This window comes from Sorex fumeus, unplaced genomic scaffold (genome assembly GCF_029834395.1).
Source record: "Sorex fumeus unplaced genomic scaffold, SorFum_2.1 ptg000123l, whole genome shotgun sequence".
NCBI lineage: Eukaryota > Metazoa > Chordata > Mammalia > Eulipotyphla > Soricidae > Sorex > Sorex fumeus.
The window spans coordinates 2,431,679-2,457,615 of record NW_026606180.1 but is presented as its reverse complement, the minus strand read 5'-3'; the positions used below and the strand labels follow the sequence as shown (position 1 = coordinate 2,457,615).

At 44.6% G+C, this 25,937-nt stretch overlaps 1 protein-coding gene across 3 annotated transcripts in view; it reads left to right on the top strand.

Moving 5' to 3' along the window:
• The window catches only part of DAAM2 (dishevelled associated activator of morphogenesis 2), a 108,689-nt gene that overhangs the window by 48,138 nt on the left and 34,614 nt on the right, over nt 1–25,937 (top strand). For all 3 annotated transcript variants that reach the window (XM_056137309.1, XM_056137310.1, XM_056137308.1), the window contains exons 2-5: nt 17,732–17,959; nt 21,841–21,930; nt 24,124–24,198; nt 24,602–24,696. In XM_056137309.1, the coding sequence (XP_055993284.1) occupies nt 17,792–17,959; nt 21,841–21,930; nt 24,124–24,198; nt 24,602–24,696 (428 nt within the window). In that variant the 5' untranslated portion in view covers nt 17,732–17,791. The remainder of the gene's footprint in view (nt 1–17,731; nt 17,960–21,840; nt 21,931–24,123; nt 24,199–24,601; nt 24,697–25,937) is intronic.

The following is a 25,937-nucleotide window of genomic DNA, read 5'->3' as shown; positions in this document are numbered from 1 at the left end:
GAACATCTTGCCACAGACTCAGACTACAGCACTCAGGCCAGATTAATCTTTCCTAACCCTAGCAGGGTCCAAATTTAGTTATTACTTTTTGGATCATAACAGCATTTGCCCATGACCAAGGTCTTAACTTATAGTTAATCATTATGGCGCTTTGGCCAGGCCCATCTTGTTGCCAGGGTAGCACATAGCTTACCGCTTGCCCTGGTTCCATACAGTCCCTCATTGGGACCCTGCTTTTGGGGGCGCTAGGAAGTAAAGGCAGCTGAGGCTTAGGTGAGAGAACAGATGCCCAGGAGGGAAATATCACTGAGTCACATAACAAAAGCATACTGTCTTCTTGTGTCCACACAAAAAGGACATTGCTCTGAATAAACTATGCAAAAGGGAGAAGAGAAAAACAATATTTACAAGTCAACAGAGCACAACAGAGCACAAAGTTACAAATATACACAGAGGAATGGGAGCACTGTGGTGGGAGCAACCCAATAAACCTAAACTGCCTGAGGCTATGCAGGAAGGACAAAAACAGTGTTATCCTACATTTCTCAGAGGGCATGTGGTAGTGGAGTTTAAATGTAGGTCCCAGCTCATGCATATCTGTGTCCTGACCATTAAGCTATCTCCCCAGCACCTGCTCCTCATTTTTGATCAGCTCCCAGGGAATGCTAAGACTCTGATCTCGGATAGGCTTTTAGATCACCTGTGATCTAAATGAACACCGATGCAGGAAATCACCAACTTTGGGGAATCCCCAGAGGAGCTGGCAGATTGAAGGAGGCTCCCTTTTTATTTGTTTGTTTGTATTAGGGACCAGGTCTGACAAGTGTTCAGCTCAAACAGAAGGGGGTCCTTGGGCTGGTGGAACTGAAGGGTCGCCAGGACCATACTCAGCACTGCTGGCCTCCAGATCTATACTGAATGGTGCTTATGAAATAATTTGGAGCCAAGGATTAAACCCAGAGCCTCACATGAGCTGCTAACTTGAGCTCCTTGCCCAGGAGGCAGCTCTTAACTGGGAGTTAGTTCAGTGTTTTACAAGCTTGAATACAAGTTAGAATCCAGCGAGATTGACAATAACCAGAGCGCAGTCCATCTATCAGTTCAGAGATCATCCTTCCTTCATTCCCTGAGGCTGAGGGTTTCTGGAGTGTGGGACTTTCTATCTGAAAAGCGGGACAGGGAATCAGGGAATCCGTCTGCCATACTGAGTGATTCTGGTTAGGCAGTTCTGATTGGGCTTGGGGCATTGATATTTCTCAGAGCTCCCTGTAATTCTGCTCTGCAGCTAGATGAAGAGCCATTGGATCAGCACTTTGCTAAGAAGGGGGGAGGTGGGTAATTGTGGGGAAGGTTCTGATGAAAGAGGGAAAAAAGAGAGCGTGCGTGAGTCCAGTGAGTTGCATGCCTTGGGAGATTTGCTACTAGGTGGATGGCTGAGCCTCCCGCCCCCACCCTGCACAGCCCTAAAGCTGCGGCCCCTGGCACTGGGCGCAGGCCTCCCTCACCCTGCCCCTGCATCATTGCCACAGAGTCTCTGCGTGCACGGCGGTGGGGTGGGGTGCTGCTTAGAGTGGGGAACAAGAACCACTGTGAGAAAGAGGCCAGGAAGCTCAGGATTCATCCCAAAGAGTGTCTTGTGGAGGAAGTTGGGCCTGAAGGAAGAGAGAGGGGCACAGATGGAGTACAGAGAGATCTGCCCGGCCTGGGCTGGAGGCCAACCAAACCAACAGTGATCAAGGGGTCTCCTAGAAGAAATGGTTCCTAGCTCAGAGCAACCACCTGTCCTGACTGGGGTCCCATGTTTGGATGAGGCCTGAGCTACCACACAGGAGAGAAGAGAGCTAAGCCAGAAAGTATTTTCAAGCAGCACTTACTGTAGTCGGCGTCATTCTTCAGAAAGAGAAGGTGCATCAGAACTGGGTTCTGGATGACCATTGGGGGCTGACTCTAATTCCATCTTCAAGGGTTATGTGCTGTGTGACCTCAGGTAGATTACGTGTCATCTATAAGCCTCAGTATATTTGTAAAATCAGGTCCCTAATGCCCATTTGTACTTTGTGTATGCTTTTTCTTATTTCTGGAGCCATTTCTAGCAGTGTTCAGGACTTACTCCTGCCCTGTACTCAAAATCATTCCTGGAGAGGCTTAGGGGACAGTGTGGTTGCAAGTGAAGACAAAGTGCCTTAGGCCCTTTTTTATCTCTCCAGCCTGATAATGCCCACTTTTAAGCATTGATTGTGTGAACTGTGTGAGATAACACAAAACAGTCAGCCACCCAGAGGCACACATAAGGAAGAGTTCTAAACCTGTGTCTGTGGTGTTCTTCACAGAGAAGACCACGAGTGGTCTGAGGGGGCTAGGGATGAGATCAGTGTGAGGGGTTTTGGTGAGGGGGGTGCTATGTGGGCACATCTAAATGGGAACAGGGTTGTGGAGAGAATGTCACTGATTTGGTCTGGAATGGGGACAGGGGTTTAGGAGGAAGAAGAGATATGGGGGGTGCTCAGTGACAAAGCCCCCCACACCTGCAGGCTCTGTGCTGGCTCCAGGGCTCCATTGGCAGGGATTCAGCCCCTGACCTCGTGTATCCAGGCCACCTGGAGGTACCGTGCCTGAGTGAGTGAAGAGCAGGTTGGTAAGGAGGGGCATTCACTGACACCTGTGGGAACAGAAGCAACGGGAGCCAGGCTGGCAGGGTGAAGGCTCTAAAGAATGGGGAGTGGCTGGGAGCTGGTGCCCCAGGCAGAGCGAAAAGCTGGTTGAATCAGAAGCAGGAAAGAATGAAACTCTGGGACAGCAGGCAGGGGTCACATTTCCCTAGACCTTGGTGGATGAGAGAAGGGTGTGTGTGTGTGTGTGTGTGTGTGTGTGTGTGTGTGTGTGTGCGCGTGTGTGCCAGGATGGAAAGAGATGATTCCTAGAAGTAAAGTCCCAGGGTGTGGGACTAGGGTCCAAGGAAGCATATGATGATCAGGAGATGCTCTGCTAGGTGAATTAGGGTCGTCAGCAAAGATCGGGGATTGGTCATATCAAAGAAAAGAGAAACAACTCAATGGGCATGTTAGGGGCCTGGGTCCAATCCCCTTTGTCACATGATTTTTCCAAACACTGCCAAAGCAACCCACAAGCTGGGAGAAGCCCCTGGGCACTGCTAAGTGTGGCTTCTAGATTAAAAAAAGGAAAAAAAGATGATTTCCAAATAGGGGTGTGCATGCAATACTGCTCCCAGGCCTTGAAACTTTAGGGAGAAAGGGACTGAAATCCAAGAATTCCTACTTCTTTAGCTTGAAGTCCTGGAGACTGGATCTTCTCCCTCTCATTCCAGGCACAGAGAGGAAATATGTCTCTTAAACGCTGCAAGATGCATTGCGCTGGCAGAGAAAAGGAGTGAGAAAAAAGCATCAGGAATGAAAAGGTGCCATGTTAGATCTGGGAATTCCACAATCTTGTGTAACGCTGCAGTTTTATTTATGAAGGATCATACCTTTGCCTGTGATTGAGTGTCACTTGAGACACCTCTTGAGGGTGTCTGGCTGAGTTCTGAAGTCCTTGACCTCCCCTGGCCCTGGCCCCTTAAGAACAGTTTGAAGATCCAATTTCACTGAGTTTTCCCATTGAAGGCTCTACCATGAGGACTTCCTGGGAAGTTAACTTTCTTCTCTCTCCTCTCTCCTCTTCCTCCTCTCCACACCCCATTCCTGCTCAACTGGATCTCATTCATTCAGAGAAAGGACCGGTACATACATGGCACTGTGTCTGGACCTATTCTCAGGCAGCTCAGAGCCTCGATGGAAGGAAATATCATTGGTATAAAGACAACAAACTAATTCAAGAAGCCACATAACAGGAAATGCTACAACATAGTATCTAAGAAAGTGTCATAAGCAGAAAGGTCAGAAAGTGCTTTGAGGGCTATCCCTAGCAAGTCAGTAAGCCCCCCCCCCACCCCTCAAAAAAGGAATACGGAGTACAGGTATAACTAAATATGCGAGCCCCACAACCAGGCTTGTGAGTGAGCCCCAGTCATTGAAACAGGATGAAAGTAGAGGACAGAGAAGAGGGGAGAGTGGTGTGAGTTTATTCAGGTAAATAGGCCCTACCCTGGGGGAGGGGGGTCTGGGTAGGGTGTGAAAAGGACGAGGGGAAACAGAGGTGCGCTTGGTATGAGGTGGAGGATAAAATCATGAACCCCTAATGAAGCACCAGCAAAGTCATTCTTTAGCATATTTTCAAGCTAACACACTCTCCTGAATTTTTAAATGTTTAGTTGCAGAATAGAAATTTTGGGGTAGGATTAATGTAACAGCACCCCGTTGACAATAGGACTTGAACAGATAAAGTCAAGCATTTTCGACCTTATATGATTTATTTAATCTGTGTGTTCTTGTCAAGTTCCGGCTGTGTAACAGAATCCAAGAGGGGTGGAGGAAGCTGGAGATAAAGCAGAAGGTTTGCCTTCTAGGAATTTGTCCCCCTGAGCAATGGTACTTGAGGGCAGAAGGGTCAAGACAATGTGGTTACAACCCGGGCATCATAGAGTAAAGAGGGGAAGGGAAGGAAGAGATAGCCACTGAGTTGCCCATTAAGGCCGTTTGGGCAGGAAGCCACCCAGATTAAAGTAACTTGTTTCTGTGCCATCCTGACTGGGACTGTGGGTAACGTTTTTGGAAACACACAGGGAGTGGCTTACTGGCTCTTCCTGGGAGAGCGTGCCCGGCTGCTGGCTGCTGTGAAGACGGGCAGGACCAGCTGCAGGATTTGTGGGGCTCTGTGCCGCATGAACACACAAGAATCCGCGTCCAAAATTGATTAAAGATCTCAAGATGGTAAGAACAGAGCTTTAAACTAGGCAGAAAGTCCCCTCGGAGGGCACTTCCCCAGAGGCTGGTGTGGGGAAGGGCAGGGCCAAATCCTCCTGGGAATGGAGTGTGTGTGGTAAGAGATTTTGGGGTTGGGTTGCAGTCTGTGGCAGGCAGATTGTGCTCATGCCCAGTCTTCCCCGAGCACTGGAAGGTGGTGATGAGGGGAAAATAGGGCACAGCCATGGAAACTTTCCTTCAGAATGCGGTCATTTACCCATTGCCCGCCCTAGGCAGGGGCAAAGCTATGCCAAAGTTTTAGAATAGACCAGATTAAGGCTTAGATGGCTTTTGAACATCATGATTTGAGCAAATTGCTTCTCTTTTCTAAGCCTTCATTTCACTCTCTATAAAAATGCAGATTCTAATGCCCTTGTTGCAGGATGGGAGACTGAGGATAATTAAGTGAAGTAATGCGTGTGAAAGTTTGAGGCCAGCATAAGTAACTCTTTGCAAATGTTTGTGTCCTTCTTTCCAGAAGTGCATTGAAGATCTGTCTTGTACAATACAGAGCTTGGCACGGTTTGGGGATTATTGTCAGCAATTATTTTTTTCTTCCTTGAGCTTTTAGCCAAATCAGCTAAAGTACAGCACCCAAATTTGACAGAACAGAGGCAGAGTGAGTGTGGGACCCATTATAATATCACCCAAGGGCAACCCACTTACACAGACACTTTTCTGGGAACTGAATCCAAAGTGGGCCGGAGTGAGCTGTTGCATTACAAGAAAGAGCCCTACTCTGAATGCCATCTACTTGTTATGTTATGAACCTTTCTCCAATAGTCAAAGCTTTCTTTCTTACTGGGCTGTCAGGATATGAAATGGGATGCCAAAGGTGAATACTGTGGCATGTGACGTGTCTCTGCTTCCATAGACAGGGTGATTCAGAGACAGGTGAGCCAAGCTAGTGGCTTCTCCATTCTAATATTACCCACGTATATGTTTGGGCAGCTTTTGATGAGCTAAAGAGAAGTGGGCTGATTTGATATGAGAAAAGGGCTGATTTTGGTCTGTTTTCCTTGCTCGTTAACCTAGGACAGCTAGTTGCGTCATCTTCCTGTTGAAACTTGAAGGTAGACTCACATATATTTGTTTCTAGGCATGAACATGCTACACATACACACCTGCCTATCATACACATACACACATAAGTGTATACTATATATCACTTAGAATCATATTCACACATGCTACATCACATAGACAATGCTTCAAATCTCTGGTAGTATTTTTTATTATAGTAAGCACCCAAACCAAGTTTTAGTGACTGCAAATTAGCTTGCATGTTTAAATTTTGGGATAAATGGAATCCTCCAGTGTGCACCCATTCCCCCTCTGGTTTGTTGACATTAGTATCATTACTTTAAGATTGGGCTGGAGCAATAGCACAGCGGGTAGGGCGTTCGCCTTACACGCGGCCAACATGGCCGACCCGAGTTCGATTCCTCTGCCCCTCTCGGAGAGCCCGGCAAGCTACGGAGAGTATTCGATATGCCAGACACAGTAACAACAAAGTCTCCAATGGAGACGTTACTGGGCCCGCTCGAGCAAATCGACGATCAACGGGAGGGCCTTTACCTTTACCTTTTACTTTAAGATACTTTCATGTGTGGATTTTGTCCTTAGTTGATTTCTTTTTCTTGCTAACTAGTATTCACAGCTCAACTTGCTTATTGATTCACCTGTTGGTGGGCATTGAATTGTTTCCAGTTTGGATCTATTCCAAATAAAGCTGCTAGGAACATTCATGAATAAGACTTTGTACAAGCATATGATTTCATTTCTCTTGGGTAAATACCTTGGAGTGGAACAACGGGATCATATGTAGGTATTTGTTTAACTTTTTAAGGAATGACCAGAATGGTTTCCCTAATGGCCATGCCTTTGAATACTCCACTGGCAGTAGAGGCCGCTTCCAGTTCCTCCGTATTCTCATTCTCTGGAGATCATGTTTCGAAGCTCAGTGGTATGGAATGTGTAAGTCCCACAAATGACCAAACATAAACATGGAAGCAGGTGCTTTTAAGCTTGTACTGAGGAGTTGGAGAGACGCTGAAGTGAGGAATTCAAAATCAGGAGACTTCTGGAAAGAGGATTCTAAGATCAGTTTGCTGAACTCTAGAGAAAGGAGGAAGGAGAGGTCAGTACTGGTTCCTCCCTGAGAATAGGCATGGCTTAGGTGTTTGAGAATCAAACAAATACACCCAAACATTTTTGTAGACGTGGTGGAGGGGAAAGGTGGTGAGGATCTCTAACAGATCTGGATATTGGGAATGAAAGTAAAAGATCACTGGAAGGAAACTCTGAGCCTGGGAGTCTGGGTCTCTGTGATGCCAGAAACTGTCTATTGGGTTTTTTTGAGGTCCCAGGCAGAGTTAAGATTGTCTTAAACAGTGGAGAATGAATGAAGAAACAAATAAAGGAATGAATAATGGTCTAAAGGAAGCTCATGTAAAGCAGCATCATTTAATACCTTGTATATCCTTGGCTCTGTGGAGAGCTTCAGGTCAGAGGTAGAAGAAGGTCTGAAGAGCTATGGATTGACCTTTCCGTTTTTAGAAAACAATTAAGCACTGTGCCCACTCATGGTTCTATAGAGCAGGTAGACTGTTAAGAATGTGTCAGGGCACAGGTCTATGTCTCCTGAGATACTAGTCTGAGATTCTTCTTGTCTTAAAAATGACTTTTTTTCTGGTGAAAATAATAAATACTCCATAGTAAATGTGGAGGAAAAAATCCCATAAGAAATGAGAAAACAGCTCCATCAACCCAAAGACAATACCTCAGGTTGTAGTAAGTGTCTCTATCTGCCTTTCTTTTTCTCTGTAAATCTAACCACCCCTATCAGCCAGTCTTTATGCTCTAATATTTAAGTTGTTATAACTCTTTGATAATATTAATAACCACAGGATTCATTGTAAAGTCGAATCTTTGATAGTGTCTGTCATCTTCCTCTGTGCTTAATCTGCTATTAGACACCCCTCTAAACAGTTGTTTGAACAGAGTGCTTAGAGTGAAATAGAACTCCCATTTGGAATGGAATTTTGTAAACACTCCTCAGACCCAAACATTTGTACTTCCTCTGTCACAGTCATATCCCCAGTTATTATGTTTATTCAAGGCTTGCCTCTCTCTGCCCAACCAAACTCTTGTTCACTCATTGCTGTGATTTTCCAAATCTTAGCATCAGCTCCTAATGGGTAGCAGGAACTTGAGTGTTGAAATTCTTTGTTTTTTAAATCTTTCTTCACAGATGTTGTGCAAAGACCTCTCCACACTCCCACTCATTCTCAACCCAGTCCTTGTTCTCTGTGCCCAGTATGTCAAGCCAAAGCCTGCTCATCAAACACACACACACACACACACACACACATCACACACGTGCACCATCACACACAAGAAAATGCTCAACCTGTCACACACACATCATGGCATCTTGGCGGTAATGGCTGCATTAACTTTTATTCGGACCTGCCTTATGACTCTTGCCTCTTCCATTATCTCTCTTGAATTGATATCACGTAATCTACTGGAATGGTTCAAGTTATGATCATGCCACAAGTCAATTATCCATCTACCATCCTTCAAAGCTGTCTTCCTTCCTTACTCCAGCATTCAGACCTTTCTCTCCCTGCCCCCAATCTCTTTTCCTCTATGCCTCTTTGAGCCCTCCATTCTGAATTTTATTTCAGTGATGAAATAAACCATTGTCCTGCCCCCCCCCAGGAGCTCCTTTTCTTGCTAAGTCCTCCTCTGGGCACACCTTTGTGGTGCTGCATGGACACCCTGGTGTCAAGTGGCAGCATTGTTTTTTTCTCAGAGCCCAGAGTCATTCTCGTGTCCTCTGGTGAAGGTTCTAGCTCACTGTGAACTGGTGAAACTAAGAATTGATGTTTAGTGTATCTTATCATAAAGTTGTTCTGCACAGACAATCATGGTGGATGGAGGGACAGAGAGATGGATGGATGGACATATAATGTTTGAACAAACAATTTCATGGAAGCTTGTCCACGTGTCCATGGCCATAGAGAACTATTAGCTGTTTTTCTCCCTAAAGAGACAAAGTGAGCTCTCATTATTCCTCAAAAAACAACTGGAAAATTCACAACCTCCAAGCTCATAACCCAAGTCAGGGAAAGGTCTTATTTGGTCATCACTTTCCAAATAAGATTGGGTGATAGTGAGGATTTTTCTCCTCCTCTTCCTCCTCTACTCCTCTCCTCAGTCCTCACTGCATCTCTCAGCCCTTCCCCTAGCCTCTCCCCAACTCACACACACTCCAAGGGGACTCTAGACTTGGGCTGCTTACCTTTGTTTTCTTTGCCTTTTTTAGAAGTGGGTAAGGGGGTAGGTTCATTTCTCTGACTGCCAAAACAATCTGAAATAGAAGCGTTCTTGCTTTCGAAAGCGCTCCTACCCTATTCCCACCCCACCTCTTTGCAGCCCCACCTGAGGCTCCACTACTGGTCAGATTGTTCTGAGCACTGAGACTCAGAGAAGTCATAGAAACAAACCTTCACAACCAAGTGGCTTGTGTGATGGGAGGAATTTTTGCACTGCATTTCTTACTTAATTGAAGGTGGACCTCACTACCAGAAGCCTCTCAGGATTCCGCAGCAGATGTCAGTCTGGAGGGCTGATCTCAGTCCCATGTTCGCAATTGGTGTCTTTCTCAGTCTCCAATTTCTTCATGTGTAAAGGGTGAGGGTATGCAGTGGGGTTGTGATCACATTTTCCTTATAGGAATGTGTTAAATTTCCAGATAAATCTTGAACATAGTAGGTGCTTGTGATATGATTATAACTATATTATGATTAGAGTCACTGGATTTAGAACACTGCATTTCTATTTCAATGAGCAAGAAGGATGCATCATAAGTCAGTGAGATATATTAAGTAGAAGCATATGCAACTGCTGATGGCTATAGATTCAAGATAATTGAAAACTGTCAGTTGCACGTGATCGAACCTAGGACAGAGTAACAGGCATATTTTATTTAAAGGATCAAGGAGTAAATATTTTGGGGTCTTGTGGGTATTAGCATCTCTGTTGCATGAAATAAGTCAGAAATTTTGTGTTTAAATGAATCGGTGTGACTGTGCACCAATAAATCTCTATTTACACAAACAGGATTTGGTCTCTCTAATATTTGCCAATTCCCATAATAATATGTGAAATTTATTCGCATTGAATGACTACACAGTCAACATTCAGGTATCTCCACAGTTAGAACAATAGCTTATTTGGATATTCATTAATAAATAGTGTTTGCTTGGCCAGAAAGATAGTATAAAGGTAGAGGCACTTGCCCACCCTGGTTAGATCCCTGGCATGAATATCCATTGTATTTGCTTATGAATAAGCTACTGAGCAGGATTCTGCCCCAGGCATGCCCCTGGTGCTCTGAGCACCTTGGAATATGCTGCTTCACAAAAATTAGATACATGAATTGTGTTTGCTATGTTCAGACACTGTTCTAAGTGCTTTGTAAATATCAACTAGTTACGTCCTCACCATCACCCTTTGAAATGTGCTCTATTGCTATTATTCCATTGTTTGGAGAGGAACCACTCCTGATGGTGCCTGGGGAGCACTGTGGGGCTGGAGATGGTGGCTTACACGTGCTAGGCATGTGCTCTACATTTTGAGCTATCTCTTGGGCCCATTATTATTACTTCTTTTGTGGAGATTAAGTCACAGCTCAAACCACACAGAATTGATGGTAGTTGAATGGAACCCAACCTAGTTTGTAGCACAGGGTTGAGTGTGTAATTCCAGCAGCATCAGAGTGGAAGCAATTGTAACTAGGATCACGAGGGAAGCTGAGCTTCTTGCTGCCCAACACGTATGAGGGAACTTTCTTCGGAGATCTGAGCAGGAACAAATGTGGCACAAGTAGGCAGTGGGAGTTGGGTAGCAGATTAGTGCACAGAGTGAAGGGCAACCTGGCTTGGAAAAGAACAGACTCTCGGGGACCCAGGCTTTGCTTAAACCATGCCTACGTTCAAACCTAGGTGACCCTCAGGGGCAGAAGAAGGGTCAGTATAGAGGGAGGAAGCTCTGGCCTGTGGAGCAGGAAATTGTTTACATGCCTTCTGTTCCAAGCAGCAGCTCAGGGAGCTCTGGGCCCCATTCCTATTCCCAGCCCCGGCCCCAAGGGACCTGGCAAGGAGAGTAGGGCAAAGGAGCCTCACTGGCAAACCAAGCTCTTGAATATCCATTGTATTTGCTTATGAATAAGCTACTGAGCAGGACTCTGCCCCAGGCATGCCAGGATTTTCCTACCACTAGGCCTTGCCACTGATCCCCTAGCCAGGATGCTTCTTCCCACCTCTTGCACCTGGCATTCAATCTCTTTTCTCTCTCTCTCCATCCCCCTCCCCTTTTGCGGCATTATGGTTTACAATACAAATACTGAGAGACTGGTAGTCTTTGGTCCCTTACCCACTTTCATCACACTTCTCCCATCCAGAGTTATCTCTTGCAACCATCGTTGTAATTGTGGCCCCTTCTCTATCCCAACTGCCCTCTCCTCCAACTCTTGAGGTAGGCTTCCATTTGTGGACCAGTATCCTGGCCCTTCAGTATTAGTCTCATCTAAGACTCAGCAGTCTCTTTCTCTGGGATGCCTTCCTGATTACACCCCACCCCATCCTGGCTGAACAAGATCTCTATTCTCAGTGCTGTCAAAGCTTATGCTCTAACTTTTCTTTATTATCACCACATGAATCCCAAATTAGAAGGGGACCTCCTCAAGGCAAGGGACCATGCCTTGTTTACTCCTGTATTCTCACCACACATGCCAGTGTGCAATAAAGAATCTCACCACACATAGGACATATGCTGCTTAGAAACTTGTGTGATCAAATGCAATATCACTGTCCCCCAAATCCAGCACCATAGAGGATGTTAAGAGTCTCAATGTCATCTTGGGTATGAAGAATGGTGCTGCTGTTGGGAAGCTGGATGAATAAATATAATAAAAGAGCAAGTTGTCAGCATATACATTTCTCCAAGTCAGCATTTTGAGGAACATCTGTGTCTTTCTGCCAATTGCCCCCAGGGACGGAGGTAAAGGAAGTGACAGAGGAGAGCTGAAGGCATGTGAATGATCCAAAGCCTCAATATTGGTGCCCAGAGCAAAAGGAAGGGTTATAGCTTTGGTTCTTTGACAAGAATACTGACATTGGAGTAAGGATATTTAAATGTCAATTCTGACTGTCTCTTAGTGTTATTAACTAGTTATAATAAGTGCTGAAGTCTCAGTGTAATTCTCTGAAAGGGGAAACAATAGTCATACCCACCTCTCAAGGTCACTGAAATGAGATGGCAGACTAGGAAAATCTAGAAGAAATGATGAGTCAGTCGATTCTCAAAAAATTAGAAATTGAGCTCCCAGTTGACCCAGCAATACCACTCCTGGGAATATATCCCAGAGAGGCAAAAAAGTATAGTCAAAGTGACATCTGCACTTGTTTGTTAATTGCAGCACTCTTTACAATAGCCAGAATCTGGAAAAAACCCGAGTGCCCAAGAACAGATGACTGGTTAAAGAAACTTTGGTACATCTACACAATGGAGTACTATGCAGCTGTTAGAAAAGATGAAGTCATGACATTTATATACAAGTGGTACTACATGGAAAGTATCATGCTAAGTGAAATGAGTCAGAAAGAGAGGGACAGACATAGAAAGATTGCATTCATCTGGGGAACATAAAGTAACAAAATAGGAGACTAACACCCAAGAATAGCCAAGATAAGTACCAGGAGGATTACTCCATGGCTTTGAGGCCAGCTGCACACGCTAGGGGAAAAGGCAGCTCAGATTGAGAAGGGAGCACCAAATAAAGGGTGTTGGGAGGTTCCTCCCAGAATGGGAGATGCGTGATGAGAGTAGACTATAGACCGAACATGATTTCCACTCAATGTCTGTTTTGCAAACCACGGCACTCAAAAGGAGAGAGATAACAAAAGGGAATGCCCTGCCACAGAGGTAGGGTAGGATGGGGGTACGGGGGGTGGGAGGGATACTGGGATCAGTGATGGTGGAGAATGGGCACTGGTGGAGGGATGGGTATTCGATCATTGTATAACTGAAACCCAAGCACAAAAATTTGTCTACAACTGTACCTCATTGTGTTTCACTAATAAAAATTTTTAAAAAATTAAAAAATTAAAAATAAAGAAATGATGAGTCAGGGATGATTGAATAGGAAACTCTAGAACACTCTAGGAAGCTTGAGCCCATCTCAGATTAGGGAAATGCTATATGTGTGTGGACCTGTGTTTTTGGCTTAGTGGACTATAGTTTTAGAGTGAATCGTGTGTCTTATTCCTAGCTAGACCACAACTAGTTGTGTGTCTTTAGAAAAGTTATTTAACCTCTATGAACCATAGGTATTTATAAGGATCTTCTTTAAAATGATGTCATCTATTTTTTAATTGAATCACTATGAGGTACATAGTTACAAGGTCGTTCATGATTGGATTTCAGTCAGACAATGTTCCAACACCAGTCCCTTCACCAGTGTACATTTCCCACCACCAATGTCCCCAGTTTCCCTCATACACCCACTCACCTCTCTCTTCTCTCTCTCTCTCTCTCTCTCTCTCTCTCTCTCTCTCTCTCTCTCTCTCTCTCCTTTTGGGAATTTTGGTTTGCCCTGAAGATACTGATTTGAAGAGTGTATTGGCAATAGGCTTCCTTTTCCAGAGAGAGAGAGAGAGAGAGAGAGAGAGAGAGAGCTCAGAACCCAGGAAAGAACCCATTCCTGTGGTCCAGACTTCCCTGTTGCTGGAGGTAAAGTTAAGTGTCTCCTTAAGTTGCTGGGCGATCTCCCACAGTGCCTGTTAGGGAAGAGATTATGGTTGCAGGCACTGAGCAGGACCAGCTCCATGGACTCCACTAGGAAAGATGTTGCTGAGCATTTGCTATCACACAAGAAGACCCTGGGGCTCTCGCTGGGACAGCAAATTAGGAATCAATCACAAGACATAAGACTTGGAAAGTTCTGCTTGAGCAAGCAAAGTGCTAGAGCATAGGTGGTTGTGAAAGTGGGTTGGTGGGAGAAGGAAGTAGTCCCTTCTGATAAAGGTAGGTTTTGGGGGGTGGGTTTCCATATCCCTTTCTGGGGTGGAAATTTTGAGACTGGAGCTACTTCTAAAAGAAATGTAGGCCTCTCTAGAAGAGAGGTTATTGTGGGTAGAGTAGAAATGGGGGAAAGGATTGTTGAGTAGTCATGCTCTGGGAAAGTGGGGAGCCTCTCAGTCTCACTCTGTCCGTGGTGCATGATCTCAGACGAGATATTTCATCTGTGAACTTCAATCTTCTGAGCTGTGAACCAACATGACTTCCAGTGGAGAACCTTGATTTCAGTCTTCATATTCAGACAGGACCCTAAGAAATAGAAACAGCAACAGTCATGAGAGAAGTCTGGGGAAAAGGTGCCTCCAGGAGCATAAGAACTTGGTGCTGTCCAAGAGGCCACCCCTTAAGAGAGAGAAACTATGTGGGCTTCTCCGGGGTGTTCAGGCCCATTCCTTTGGAGATGTCATTTCCTCTTCGGCGCATCTGTGACTGACTTTCCCTCCTCCTGAGCTGTGCAACAACCTCAGGGAAAGTATAAAAATATTTAGTGACAGGAATGACTTGCAGGGCAGTCATAATTGTTGGCAGTTGCTGTAAGATAAGCAGAGTGTGCCTGCTGTATGTCAGTCCAGCTGCCCAACCCTCATGATGCCTGGCAAAGCCCAGCTTGGGAGTCAAAGAGCAAAAAAAGACAATGGCGGGGGGCGGGGATAAGTGAGGAGTGAAGGTAGGAAGAGAAACCCCAGGTCCTCGTACATGTGCTCTCTTCCCTCCCAGAAGCTCATCATGGTATCAGCCCACCCCTTCCCTGCTCTGTGTCTTGCTTGAGTAAGGCAACTTGAAGCTGCACTTGGAGAGATGACAGAAAAAAGGAGACAATCTGTGCTCGTGTCATGCTCCCACCAAACTTGATCATGGGAAAGGGTTCCCTTGGGGAGTGCATCCCACCTTCCTCCAGACCTGGTGATTTCCTGGGTCTACAGTCAGACTACAGAACTTCATCTTTCCTACTTTCAGCCCTCAAGTCCCATGAGTACCTTGGACGGTCCCAAGTCTCCCTTCCTTGCTTTATTTCCTTAACTCCAAGGCTACTCAATTCTTGAGCCCCTTGTGTCAGAGCTCTGCATAGCCTATTGGGCTTCCTTTCCCTCCACCTCAGGGTATTCACCTTGTTCCCTCTACAGGTTCCTAACTATTTATCCACCCGAAGAGTCAGATTGCAATCCATGTTTCTTAACTTTTTAATAAGGCTCTCTCTCCTTTTTCCAATTGGCAAAGGAATGCTTGCATACTGACTGAGTTCAAGTCATTTTGTTGGATACAGAAATGCTGTAGAGAATGTGTGTGTGTGTGTGTGTGTGTGTGTTATGAAATTTGCCAGAGAAGTGGGAGATACAGCTCCTACCCTAAAAGAGTCTTCATTATAGCTGCAGAGAGCTAATGTGTGAGCACAGAATAGAGAAGACGACCTTGAGGAGATTTTAGTATTTGATGCTCTCCTGGGTGTATTAAGTCATAAAGTTTATAAAGAGATAAAATTGAGCTGGTAAGAGCTCTAGAAATACAATTACAGTGCATCATAACTTATATGAGAGGGCAGATCATTCTTGACTAAATGATTAGCTTAGATTGTTTGGGCCGAGGAAATCAAGTGGTGCTCTGTAGAAGTTACCTGGGGTTCATCTACCTGGGCTTATCTCTGTAGATAAGTTTTGAGAACTTGGGGGAATGTTTTAGACCTAACATATTTTTTAGTTTATCAAGACTTTAAGGAAAGGAATATGATGGCATCTCTAGAGAAAATAAAGGCTTGTTAAGAGCAAGGCTTTGCGAATTTGGAGCTGGTTGAAGAATTAGTCCTTGGAAGTGCTGATGACTAGCAATTTGACATTACCAGAGAACATCGCTACATTATCTGAGTCTGTCTACATCCCCCTGTAGGTCAACAATTACAAAATGATGGTCAGGACTCTCCAGGTAAAGAATCTGGAGAAAAGCTGATTATTCAATTAATGAATCATTAATCTCAGAGAACTGTTAATAAAGAAAACTCAAAAATATCTTGATCCCTGTTAGTCGTCTATCCCAAAGAACTGAGAGTAGGAACGTAAATAGAGTTTAAATGTGCATGCATGTTTATACAGCACTATTCACAATAGTCAAAAAGAGGAAACAATTTAAGAATTTGTTGACAGATGAACAGATAAACAAAACGTAGTCTGTATATACAGTAGAATGTTATTCAGCCTTAAAAATAAAAGAACTTCTGGCAAATGCAACCTATTTGAACCTTGACGACAGTGTGTTAAGTGACATAAGCCAGGCATAAAAGGACAAATGCTATGTAACTCTGTTCGTATGTAGTTAGAGCAGTCAGATTCTTATAGACAAAGCAGAATTTTGATCTCTGGTGCAGGGGTGGGAGAGATGGGAAGTTATTGTTTAATGAACATAGAGTTTCTGTTTTGAAATATGAAAAATGTTGTGAAGATGGATGATAGTGATGGTTGTGCTTCAACATGAATCTACTTAATGCCACTCAGCTGGACACATTGGAAAGGTTAAACTGTCAATAACAATAATGGTGTAAAATGATAGGAAAACTCTTCAATAACAAAATGATCTAAGTCCTCTTTATGTCTTAGTAATCAAGATAGACAAATGCAAATTGACGAGATTGTGTCTGGAAGCCATATGAATAAACTGTGGTCTGTCTACTGAACCTACTCAGATTATCTAAAAGCATGTTTTGGAATCAGTTGTTGGGCTGGAGAGATAGCACAAAAGGCTGGAATCCATGCCACATATGTGTGTGACACACTGGGTTCCATCCCAGATAATGCCTACCTCTCCAAGTACCATGTACTGAGTAGGTCCCTCTCTCCACCTCAGAGGAACCAGTTGTCAAGGATGGTTATCTATCTATCTAGAACTTATCTATCTAGAACTAAGTGTCTTTGAACACTATTGCTGGTACCACTAAGTCTGGTACCACTGAAGCAGACACTCCCAGAGGCAAGAGAAATGCTTAACTCTTTATGTGAACACCCACCAGTTTAGTGCCCCTCAGTTCTGCTGACTGGCCAGAGCGTGGTGTCCTCTATTCATGCTTGCTGACCACTTTCTTTCATTTTTGGTTAAACACCATTCCAGTGATCAATTCCATTTCCAGACTCAGTACTCACCCAAATGACTCTCTTGGGTCCTTCCTCCTCCCAGATATATGGGCTCTTATCCTGGTCTTATTTCCTATTTCTACAAACATTCTTGTGCTCACAGAATAGCAGAAAGCCTTTCAGGGAGTTGAAGCCCTCCATCCAGTGTTCCCCTGGAGGACTCCATTCTACACACCATCCCATAAAATTAGCTTGGTGTCTGCCTGCCAGCTGATTCTAACACTTCCCTTGCTGTTGTACAACACTTTTAAATCAGGCACCCTGAAACCCAGAATGAATTAAACAATTGAAAATAGATCTGCCAGAAGACAAGGAATATGAGTCCCTTCTGCAAAAACATGGAGTGGTAAGATGAACAGCTGCTTTGCTCTCCTGGAAATCACATCCTTTGACCACAGCCTCCTGTCTGTGGGTGCAGAGGGAGTCTGAAGATATGTGTGGCAGGAGAAATTAGAAGGGTATGACTGAGGGACCTGTGACTATCTCAAGGCACTAAAAGGCATAGAGAAGCTGCGGAAGTAAAGAAGGGTCTTGACTGTTGGGCTGGGGGCTCCATTGTACCTAGGTCTGAGACCTAACAAGTGTATTCTCTGCTCTCCTGCTCAGATCAATGAGGACCTAGGCCATCTGTCTGCTGACTGTCCCCCGCAGACTGCAGTGCTCATCATGGCCCCCCGCAAGAGGAGCCGCCATGGCCTGGGCTTCCTGTGCTGCTTTGGAGGCAGCGAACTTCCTGAGATCAACCTTCGGGACAACAACCCTTTGCAGTACATGGAGTTCTCCAGTCCCATCCCGAACACTGAGGAGCTCAACGTTTGTTTTGCAGAGCTGGTGGTCAGTGAGGGGGCAGGGATGGGGGATGGGAGGTTGCCAGAGCAGTCAGAGCAAGATGGGGCAGAGCAACATGGGAGGAGGTGTACAGATCTGCCAGAGGTTAAGGAGACCCCTACCCCAGGATACCTCAACCTTATGAGAAGAACTGAGGCACCTCACACCATAAACTGTGTCTCCAGAGGATGAAATCTCTCCTACTGTATATCACAGTGTATGCATTGCACTCTTTTTTCCCAGTAATTCTGGTCAAATTTTTTTAAAACAAACTTCACATATGGTCATATTTCACTTTTTCACACAAAATGGCAATGATTATGTGGTGAAATATGGGTTTCTCTATTGGATTGTGAACTTCCTGGTGTAGCAGTAAGGCCATCTTGAAACATGAAAAGAGCAAGTCTGGGAGTTGTGAAATTAGGCAGCGAGGCACCTCAAAGATCATAATGTCCCATGACAGGTTTTAGTGATGTCTTTCTTTCCTGCACCCTGGCATTTCCCTGGATCCCCTTATCTGAGATGCAGGAAGAAGGGAAAGCCAGCAGGAAACTTGGAACAGGGGATGACTGCCTAGAAACATGGCGGTAGACCCTATTGGGGCTGGGATGACTCTATCCTATATCTACCTGGGGCTAAAGGTATTTCTGTTGATTGCTACCATAGCAGCTTTGTTGAGTCTCCATGACACCTGTCCATATCAGCACATGACCTCTCTGTGAGAATCTCTCCATGTATAACATCCTACTCTCACAATAAAGAGAGAGAAACAAGAATAGGAGCAAAATTCCTCTCTTTGGATGTCTAATGGGAAGGAGACTTGCACATCGAGGAAGGTTCCAGAGCAGCAATGTAGAACCCATGCCCTCGATATATACCCGTACCCTGTAACAGAGCAATAAGCCTAAATCCACAGACTATAGCTCTTGGTCCCCTATTCTTATGACTGGACAGTATGATTTGGAGTGGTGATTCACACTGGAATTGATAATGAATGTGGTAGAGTAAGGTGATAGATATCTTGACCTTCAAATAACAGAACCTCTCAAAGTGTAGCTTTCATTAAACAGCTGTCCAATAAATTGATTGCATCAGGTTAAAGAAAACCCATTATTGTTCTGATTTATATCTCTCCTCGGGATGGAGTGAGAGTGGGGACAAGTGTTTGTCACCATTAAAATAATGGTGGCAACCAGATCAGTGTGAGCCCACCTGTAGCAGCTATGTGTTTTCACACTGGGCAATTCCTAGTGGGGCATTCTACATGAAACCAACTCTGACACTGACTACCAAGATAGTGCATAGGTTAAGGACTCAGAGCCAAAAGTCCACCCCACACTTCACACATTCCTCATAAGTGGTGGGTCTCCTGGTTTTGCCTGCTTCTGATCAACTTGGGAGTCTTCATTCACCCATCATCAGGCTTGAGTATTTGCAAGAAAATATAATGATTGAGTATAATGGTTCATGGAACTCTGTAGATGATTTCCTGATATTTATTACTAGCTGATTATAATAAGCTTTCTTTCCTAAGCTTTTTAGCATCAAAGAAGGTTTCAGATGGGTCTTGGGTCTTTGTCTCTGTGGATTTTGGGGTGCACCACCCTGCTAACACCTGAATGTATTCACCAACACTGAAGGTTGTAATTTAAGAGCTTTGGTGGAGATTTAATGAGGTAGACAAGACAGTTTTTTATAAGCACCAGAACCAGGGGCCCAGGGCTACACTGTAGTGCAGCAATGCCTGGCCAGGCAGTGACTCAAGAGTGAGGAGTTTGATGGGGTTCAGACCTAACTGTTCAGTGCTTAGCCTTGAAAGTGCTTGAGTGCTACCAGGTCTACAGCTAGTGGAGTTTATGATGGGTACTCTAGCAGGGCTATATTTCATGGCACTCAAAGAGCTGTGCAGTGTTAAGTATCAAACTCAGAGCTTCAGGTATGTAGTACTGCTTGAGCTGTCTTTCTCGCTCTGGAGTGATAGATTTTGAACTCAATCTCTTGTTCCTTTTCTTTCTCCAAAGTTGACAAGTCCTGATCTTAGAATGAGATGAATCCCATTATAAGTTAGTTCATTAAAATAAAAGAGACTCCTCTACCCAGGAAATCGCAAGGGGTTTAAGAACTCTGGGTTATCACTTATCACTTATCACTTAACTTCCCGTTAGTCGTCGATTTGCTCGAGCGGGCGCCAGTAACGTCTCCATTTGTCCCTGTCGCGTGCTAATGTAGTCCAGTGGCATCTGTTTGCTCTGGGAACATGAAGGGTCTCAAACCGATCGTTCATGATCTTGACGAAGAAGTCTGACCATCTGGTAGGTGGGCGGCCACACGGTCTCTTGACATCCCGTGGAATCCAATCAGTAACAGCTCTAGTCCAACGGTCGTCTTTAAATCTCATTACGTGACCAGCCCAAGAACTGGAAACACGGAACAAGAACTTTGGGTTAAGAACAAATTATCCTCCTATCACTTCTATCACCCAGGAAATTCCAGGGGGATTTAGAAGCTCTATGGTAGGGACTAGGGGTGAAGATAAAAAATGTATTGCTTAAAATATCCCAGATCAGGGATATTTCCTTGAGCACACTGCAGGAATTTTGAAAGAAGGACGGACGTGTCCAGTGGTGTTCCTTTCTTGGGTCCTTTTATTCAGTGAGTATTTATCAAGCATTTCTAGCAGATCAGGATTGCCACTGATTACTTTGGCCAATGCAAGAATGAATTACACAAGTCTTGTCTGCAGAAGGACTATCGTCATGTGATTTTCACCTATGCTCTCCTTCCTCCATGACATCTGAGAAAACTGGCTTAGAAGAAAGTGCAAGCAATGAGGATGGAGAGTGGACAGATTCAAGAGCTATTTAAAAGGAAAATATTTAAGACTTAGTGGATTCATGGGTGGGTAGGAATCAAGAAATACCAGGGTTCCTGACATGAGTTACTAGGTGGATGTGGAGTGCTGACAGGATGGGATATGTGAGAGGTAACTTGGGTTTAGGGGACTGGGAAAAAGTTAAGTAAAGTAAAGGCCCTCCCGTTGATCATCGATTTGCTCGAGCGGGCCCAGTAACGTCTCCATTGGAGACTTTGTTGTTACTGTGTCTGGCATATCGAATACTCTCGGTAGCTTGCCGGGCTCTCCGAGAGGGGTGGAGGAATCGAACTCGGGTCGGCCATGTTGGCCGCGTGCAAGGCAGACGCCCTACCCACTGTGCTATGGAAAATGGACTTAATTTCACTTTCTCCATATATAATCTTCCTTGTGTGTAAAATGGGTGGTCTAAAGTTTCAATTAAATGAATAAACATTAAGCACTTAGAATAGTATTTAGCATATAATATACCACATAAATGTGTGGGGAGATTAAAAATACAGAAGACAATTTGATTCCAGAATCTGGAGTTCAGAAAACAGCTGTGCCTGAGAGTTTGAGAGAGTCTGGGGTGATAGCTGGGTTCTTGGGAATGATTGAGAAGACCATTCCACATAGGGAATGAGAGAGAGAGGAAGGGAGAGGGAGAGAAAAAGAGAGAGAGAGCTTTAGGAAGTTAGCAATCTTAGAAAAGACCCTTGGAAAAGGAAAAGAAACCCTGGGAAAGGTGATTTAGGTGCAAGCAAAAATTCAGATAAACAGGGAATGGGAGTCTGGAGATGGGTGGGTCTGAGAAACCAAGGTGAGGACAGGAAAGAAGCAATAGAAGTGTCTGGACTTGGGCAGGAGCAAGGAGGTAGAGGAATAGGACTCTATTTCCAACAGAACTCTTGCCTGTCAGAACTTAGATGCTCTTTGGGAGGAAGTGTATGTGGAGAAACTATAATTCCCTCAAAGAATAAATAGTCTGATGTCAACTAGCTTTGAATTTAAGTCATATATCTTGTCTTTGCAGGATGAATTGGATCTCACTGACAAGAACCGGGAGGCTGTGTTTGCCCTGCCCCCAGAGAAGAAATGGCAGATCTATTGCAGCAAGAAGAAGGTGCCCACTCTGACCCCTGATAGCGTTTGCCTGCGTGCTCACTAATTCACTCTACACATATTTATGACACCCAGCATAGCTATTCTAGGCTGGGGGAAATGTCAGTGAATAAATTAGATACAGGGAGGCCCCCTCTCTCATGGAGCTTCATTTCTGGGAAACAGGATTCTGATTCACAAATCCATGAAGCAGGTTTTGTCATGGTGCTAGGACAGGGAAGTACAAAATCTCAAATCCTCCCCAGATCATTTAGAGGCAGCTTGTTGTAAATACTGAGCTTGCATTTGATCTCCAGCACTGACTGATTCCCTGCGCACCATCGGGAGAGACCCCATAAGAGCACTCCATTGTGAGGAGCAGTGCCTTACATATTGCAGTCTCTGGGGCTTGGTCTTAGGAAAGAGGGTGCATGCTTATGCCAGAATTAATGGGATTTCAAGTCCTTCTCAGCTTTTCCAGATGTTGTGTTATCCTATCCCTCCCCCTTATTTGGACTACCATAGGTCTTAGTTATCCCTTTATTCTGTATGTCTTGCTTGTCTACTGTCTATTTTAGTCTTCTTTTCCTATCCACCCATTTTCCTTCATTAATTACTCTCTGGGGTTCTTAATTATCATCAATATTACTCTTCAGGATTCACTGAAGAGATATTTCCCATTCCGGGATTCATACAGCTTGGTGGTACATATTTCCAGAGTTGGAAAGAACCTGAGAACTAATCTACTCTATAACATTATTCTGCATAGAAGGAAGGTAGCCAGAGGTGGCATTCCCCATGGTAACCCCATTCATTATGTTTATACCAATTAACGTATATTGGAGAAAACTCAAGGTTGCTGGGGTCTAAGAGTGACAGGATGTGTGGGCTGCCCAAACTGCACTGTCTGGTGTATATACATTCATATTTGTTGGGTACCTGCAGGATACTGTGCTCAGGGAGTCAGGAATCTCATGGAGAGAAACACAAGTGTTTACAAAGCAGAAGTCATAAGGAAGGGAGGAAGGAAGCAGAGACCAAAAACTTAGGGGTACTTAGCCATACTTCACAATACTCTATTTCCTAAAGGATTGGCTATGAAGTTAGTCCCCACTCAGTAAATCCCTGAAACAGCTAAAGGAAAACACTAATTAGAATCACCCTCCACCTTTTAAGCCGAATTCTGTGTTGTTTCCCCACACATGTTCACATACATTCTTTCCCGCCTGGTGCTTCCTCTCAGACCCTCCCCAGCTTTCTTGGCACCAATCATCTCAGGCCCTCCTTCCAGCTCTTCAGGCCACTCTGTCCATCAGCTTCAGAGGGTCCTTGTTGGATGCCCCTCCCTGTCCAGGGCTCCAGCTTGACAGAGCAGCTGGCCCTGCAGCATTTGTCACTAGACTTTTCTGATGATGCTGTTTCTTCAGAACCTCTGCTACATGTCTGACCCTGGACCTCAGACGCTATATTCGTGCTTGTTACACTTTGAAAGACCAAGTTTTCACATTTTCAAATAGCCATGTATTGATGTTTTTGTAATATATAAAAATAAGATCAGAAAAATCAAATTTTCAAACAGATGTACAAAATATAAGCACCAATACTATTAGATTCATTAGGTAATCTAATAGATTTAACAGATGTAATATTATATTTTACTATATAAAACAAATATAACAGTAACCAATTTTTATTTATATATACTGTTTGGCTGGACGATAGCACAGCAGGTAGGGCATTTGCCTTGCACGTGTCCAACCCAGGTTCGATTCCTCCATCCCTCTTGGAGAGCCCTGCAAGCTACCAAGAGTATTCCGCCCACACGGAAGAGCCTGGCAAGCTCCTCGTGACATATTCGATATGTCAAAAACAGTAACAAGTTTCACAATGGAGACATTACTGGTGCCCACTTGAGAAAATCCATGAACAACAGGAGGACAGTGCTACAGACAGTGCTTCAGTGCCATATTCTGTTTACTGATAGTATTTATGCTTACATAATTTTTGCCTATGCCATTGGGTGATCCCTTGTTGGTGAGATTTAATAATATTCAGAATCCCTATCTCCCCAAGAATCCAGGGAATATCTGTGACTTCCGCAAAGTTAGGTGGGCTAAGAATTTAGTTTCTCGTTTGATATGGAGTGAAGTTTAGAATCTGAGGCCAGGGGCTTTGTCTTACTGATTGGCTCATACAGTTCCTTCACTTTTTTCAGGAGCAAGAAGATCCCAACAAGATGGCGACCAGCTGGCCTGACTTTTATATTGACCGCATCAACTCCATGGCTGCAGTGAGTAGTAGCCTCTCCTGACAGCCCAACCTGGAAGAGCTCAGGGGCAGGGTTATCCTCCCTCACCTTCCCTGCACTGGGAAAAACAGCTTCCCAATTATTCTTGACATTTTATCAAAGTCACCACTGGGTGACTTCCATGACCAGATTTATTTAAGCATTTGTTAAACTATTTATTTATCACATAGACTTGGGAACTTGGCTGGGTCAGCAGCAACTCTCATTTTACAGATGAGGAAAGTGAAGTCCAGGAACAGAACCTGGGACTTCTCAGAGTTTGGCACCCCCTGTCTTAGTAGATCCCTGAGACGAGCTTAGCCTCTAGGTCACACCTAATTTGGAGGTGCTGGGGCTTGGAGGTGGGGATCCCTGTGTGACCTCTGCCCTCCACTATCTGTTTCAGATTCAGAGCCTATATGCATTTGATGAGGAGGATATGGACAGGAGAAACCAGGTTGTGGAAGACTTGAAGACAGCTCTCAGAACACAGCCCATGAGGTGACTCTCTGTTTCCTGTCCCTCACTTCCTCCACATCAAGTCACCAGAAGTTCATCTTGACTTCCGAAAACCTCACACTTCTCTCTTCCCCCTCATCCTCAGCATCCTCACGGTCATGGTCCTCCCATTGTTCATCGATTTGTTCGAGCGGGCCCAGTAACGTCTCCATCATGAGACTTGTTACTGTGTTTGGCATATTGAATACGTCACGGGGAGCTTGCCAGGCTCTGCCCTGCGGGCGAGATACTCTTGGTAGCTTGCCGGGCTCTCCGAGAGGGGCGGAGGAATCGAACTCAGGTCGGCCATGTTGGCCACTTGTAAGGCGAACGCCCTACCGCTGTGCTATTGCTCCAGCCCAGCATCCTCAGTGTTCACATTACCCACTTCCTTTCCGTTTCCCACACCCTGTAACACAAGGGTAACTGCAAGGTCACAGGCAAGTCGGGGAGGTACATTCAAAGATGGCACAAACCTCAGATTTGAAGAGAAAAACTGGGAAAAGAAATTTATAAGGGCAGAAACTTCATGAGAGAGCAGAATAAGAAGCAAGGTGGCCAAATAGAGAAGGTATCTCAGAAAGAGCTTTGGGAGGAGTGACGCTGCAAGTGAGAAATCTCCCACTAGGGGGAGATGCAGTGTCTATCAGTGTCTATGGATGACATTGCCAGGTAGGAAAAGGAGATGGATGTCTCCAAGGCAATAGGATGCCTCCAGCTTCCTTGACGGCAGGGTTCAAAGAGGAAGTGGTCATAGGTTTCTTCTGTCTGGGAACCAACTTGTACCTGCTTGTGGGAGTTGGCTATTAAGTTGTCAGACAGCTCTGGTAGCTGGTTGATAAGCATAGATATGACTGATAATATAATTTATATCAAAAACGAAGGAAAGAAATAGTTCAACCTTATCACTCTCTTATCACCTGGTCATCTTACTGCTGTTAACCTTTCTATGCTCTCCTCACTATTCCTCTGCCCATGAGTCTAGATCCAGTATATAAATTGGGTCTATGATGGAAGTAGTATAAGCATTGAATCTTTTCCTAACTCCTCTGTCAATTATGTCACAGTGATAGCTTGAAATGAACTTTGTTGGGAATATGAATGTTATGTAAATTAGCAAACACTACAGTCAAGTCTTGTGGGTTTTTTCCTCCTTAGAACCACTTGTTAAACACACTGGTGTGTGTGTATGTCTGTGTGTGTGCGTGTGCATGTGTGTGTGTGTGTGTGTGTGTGTAGGGATG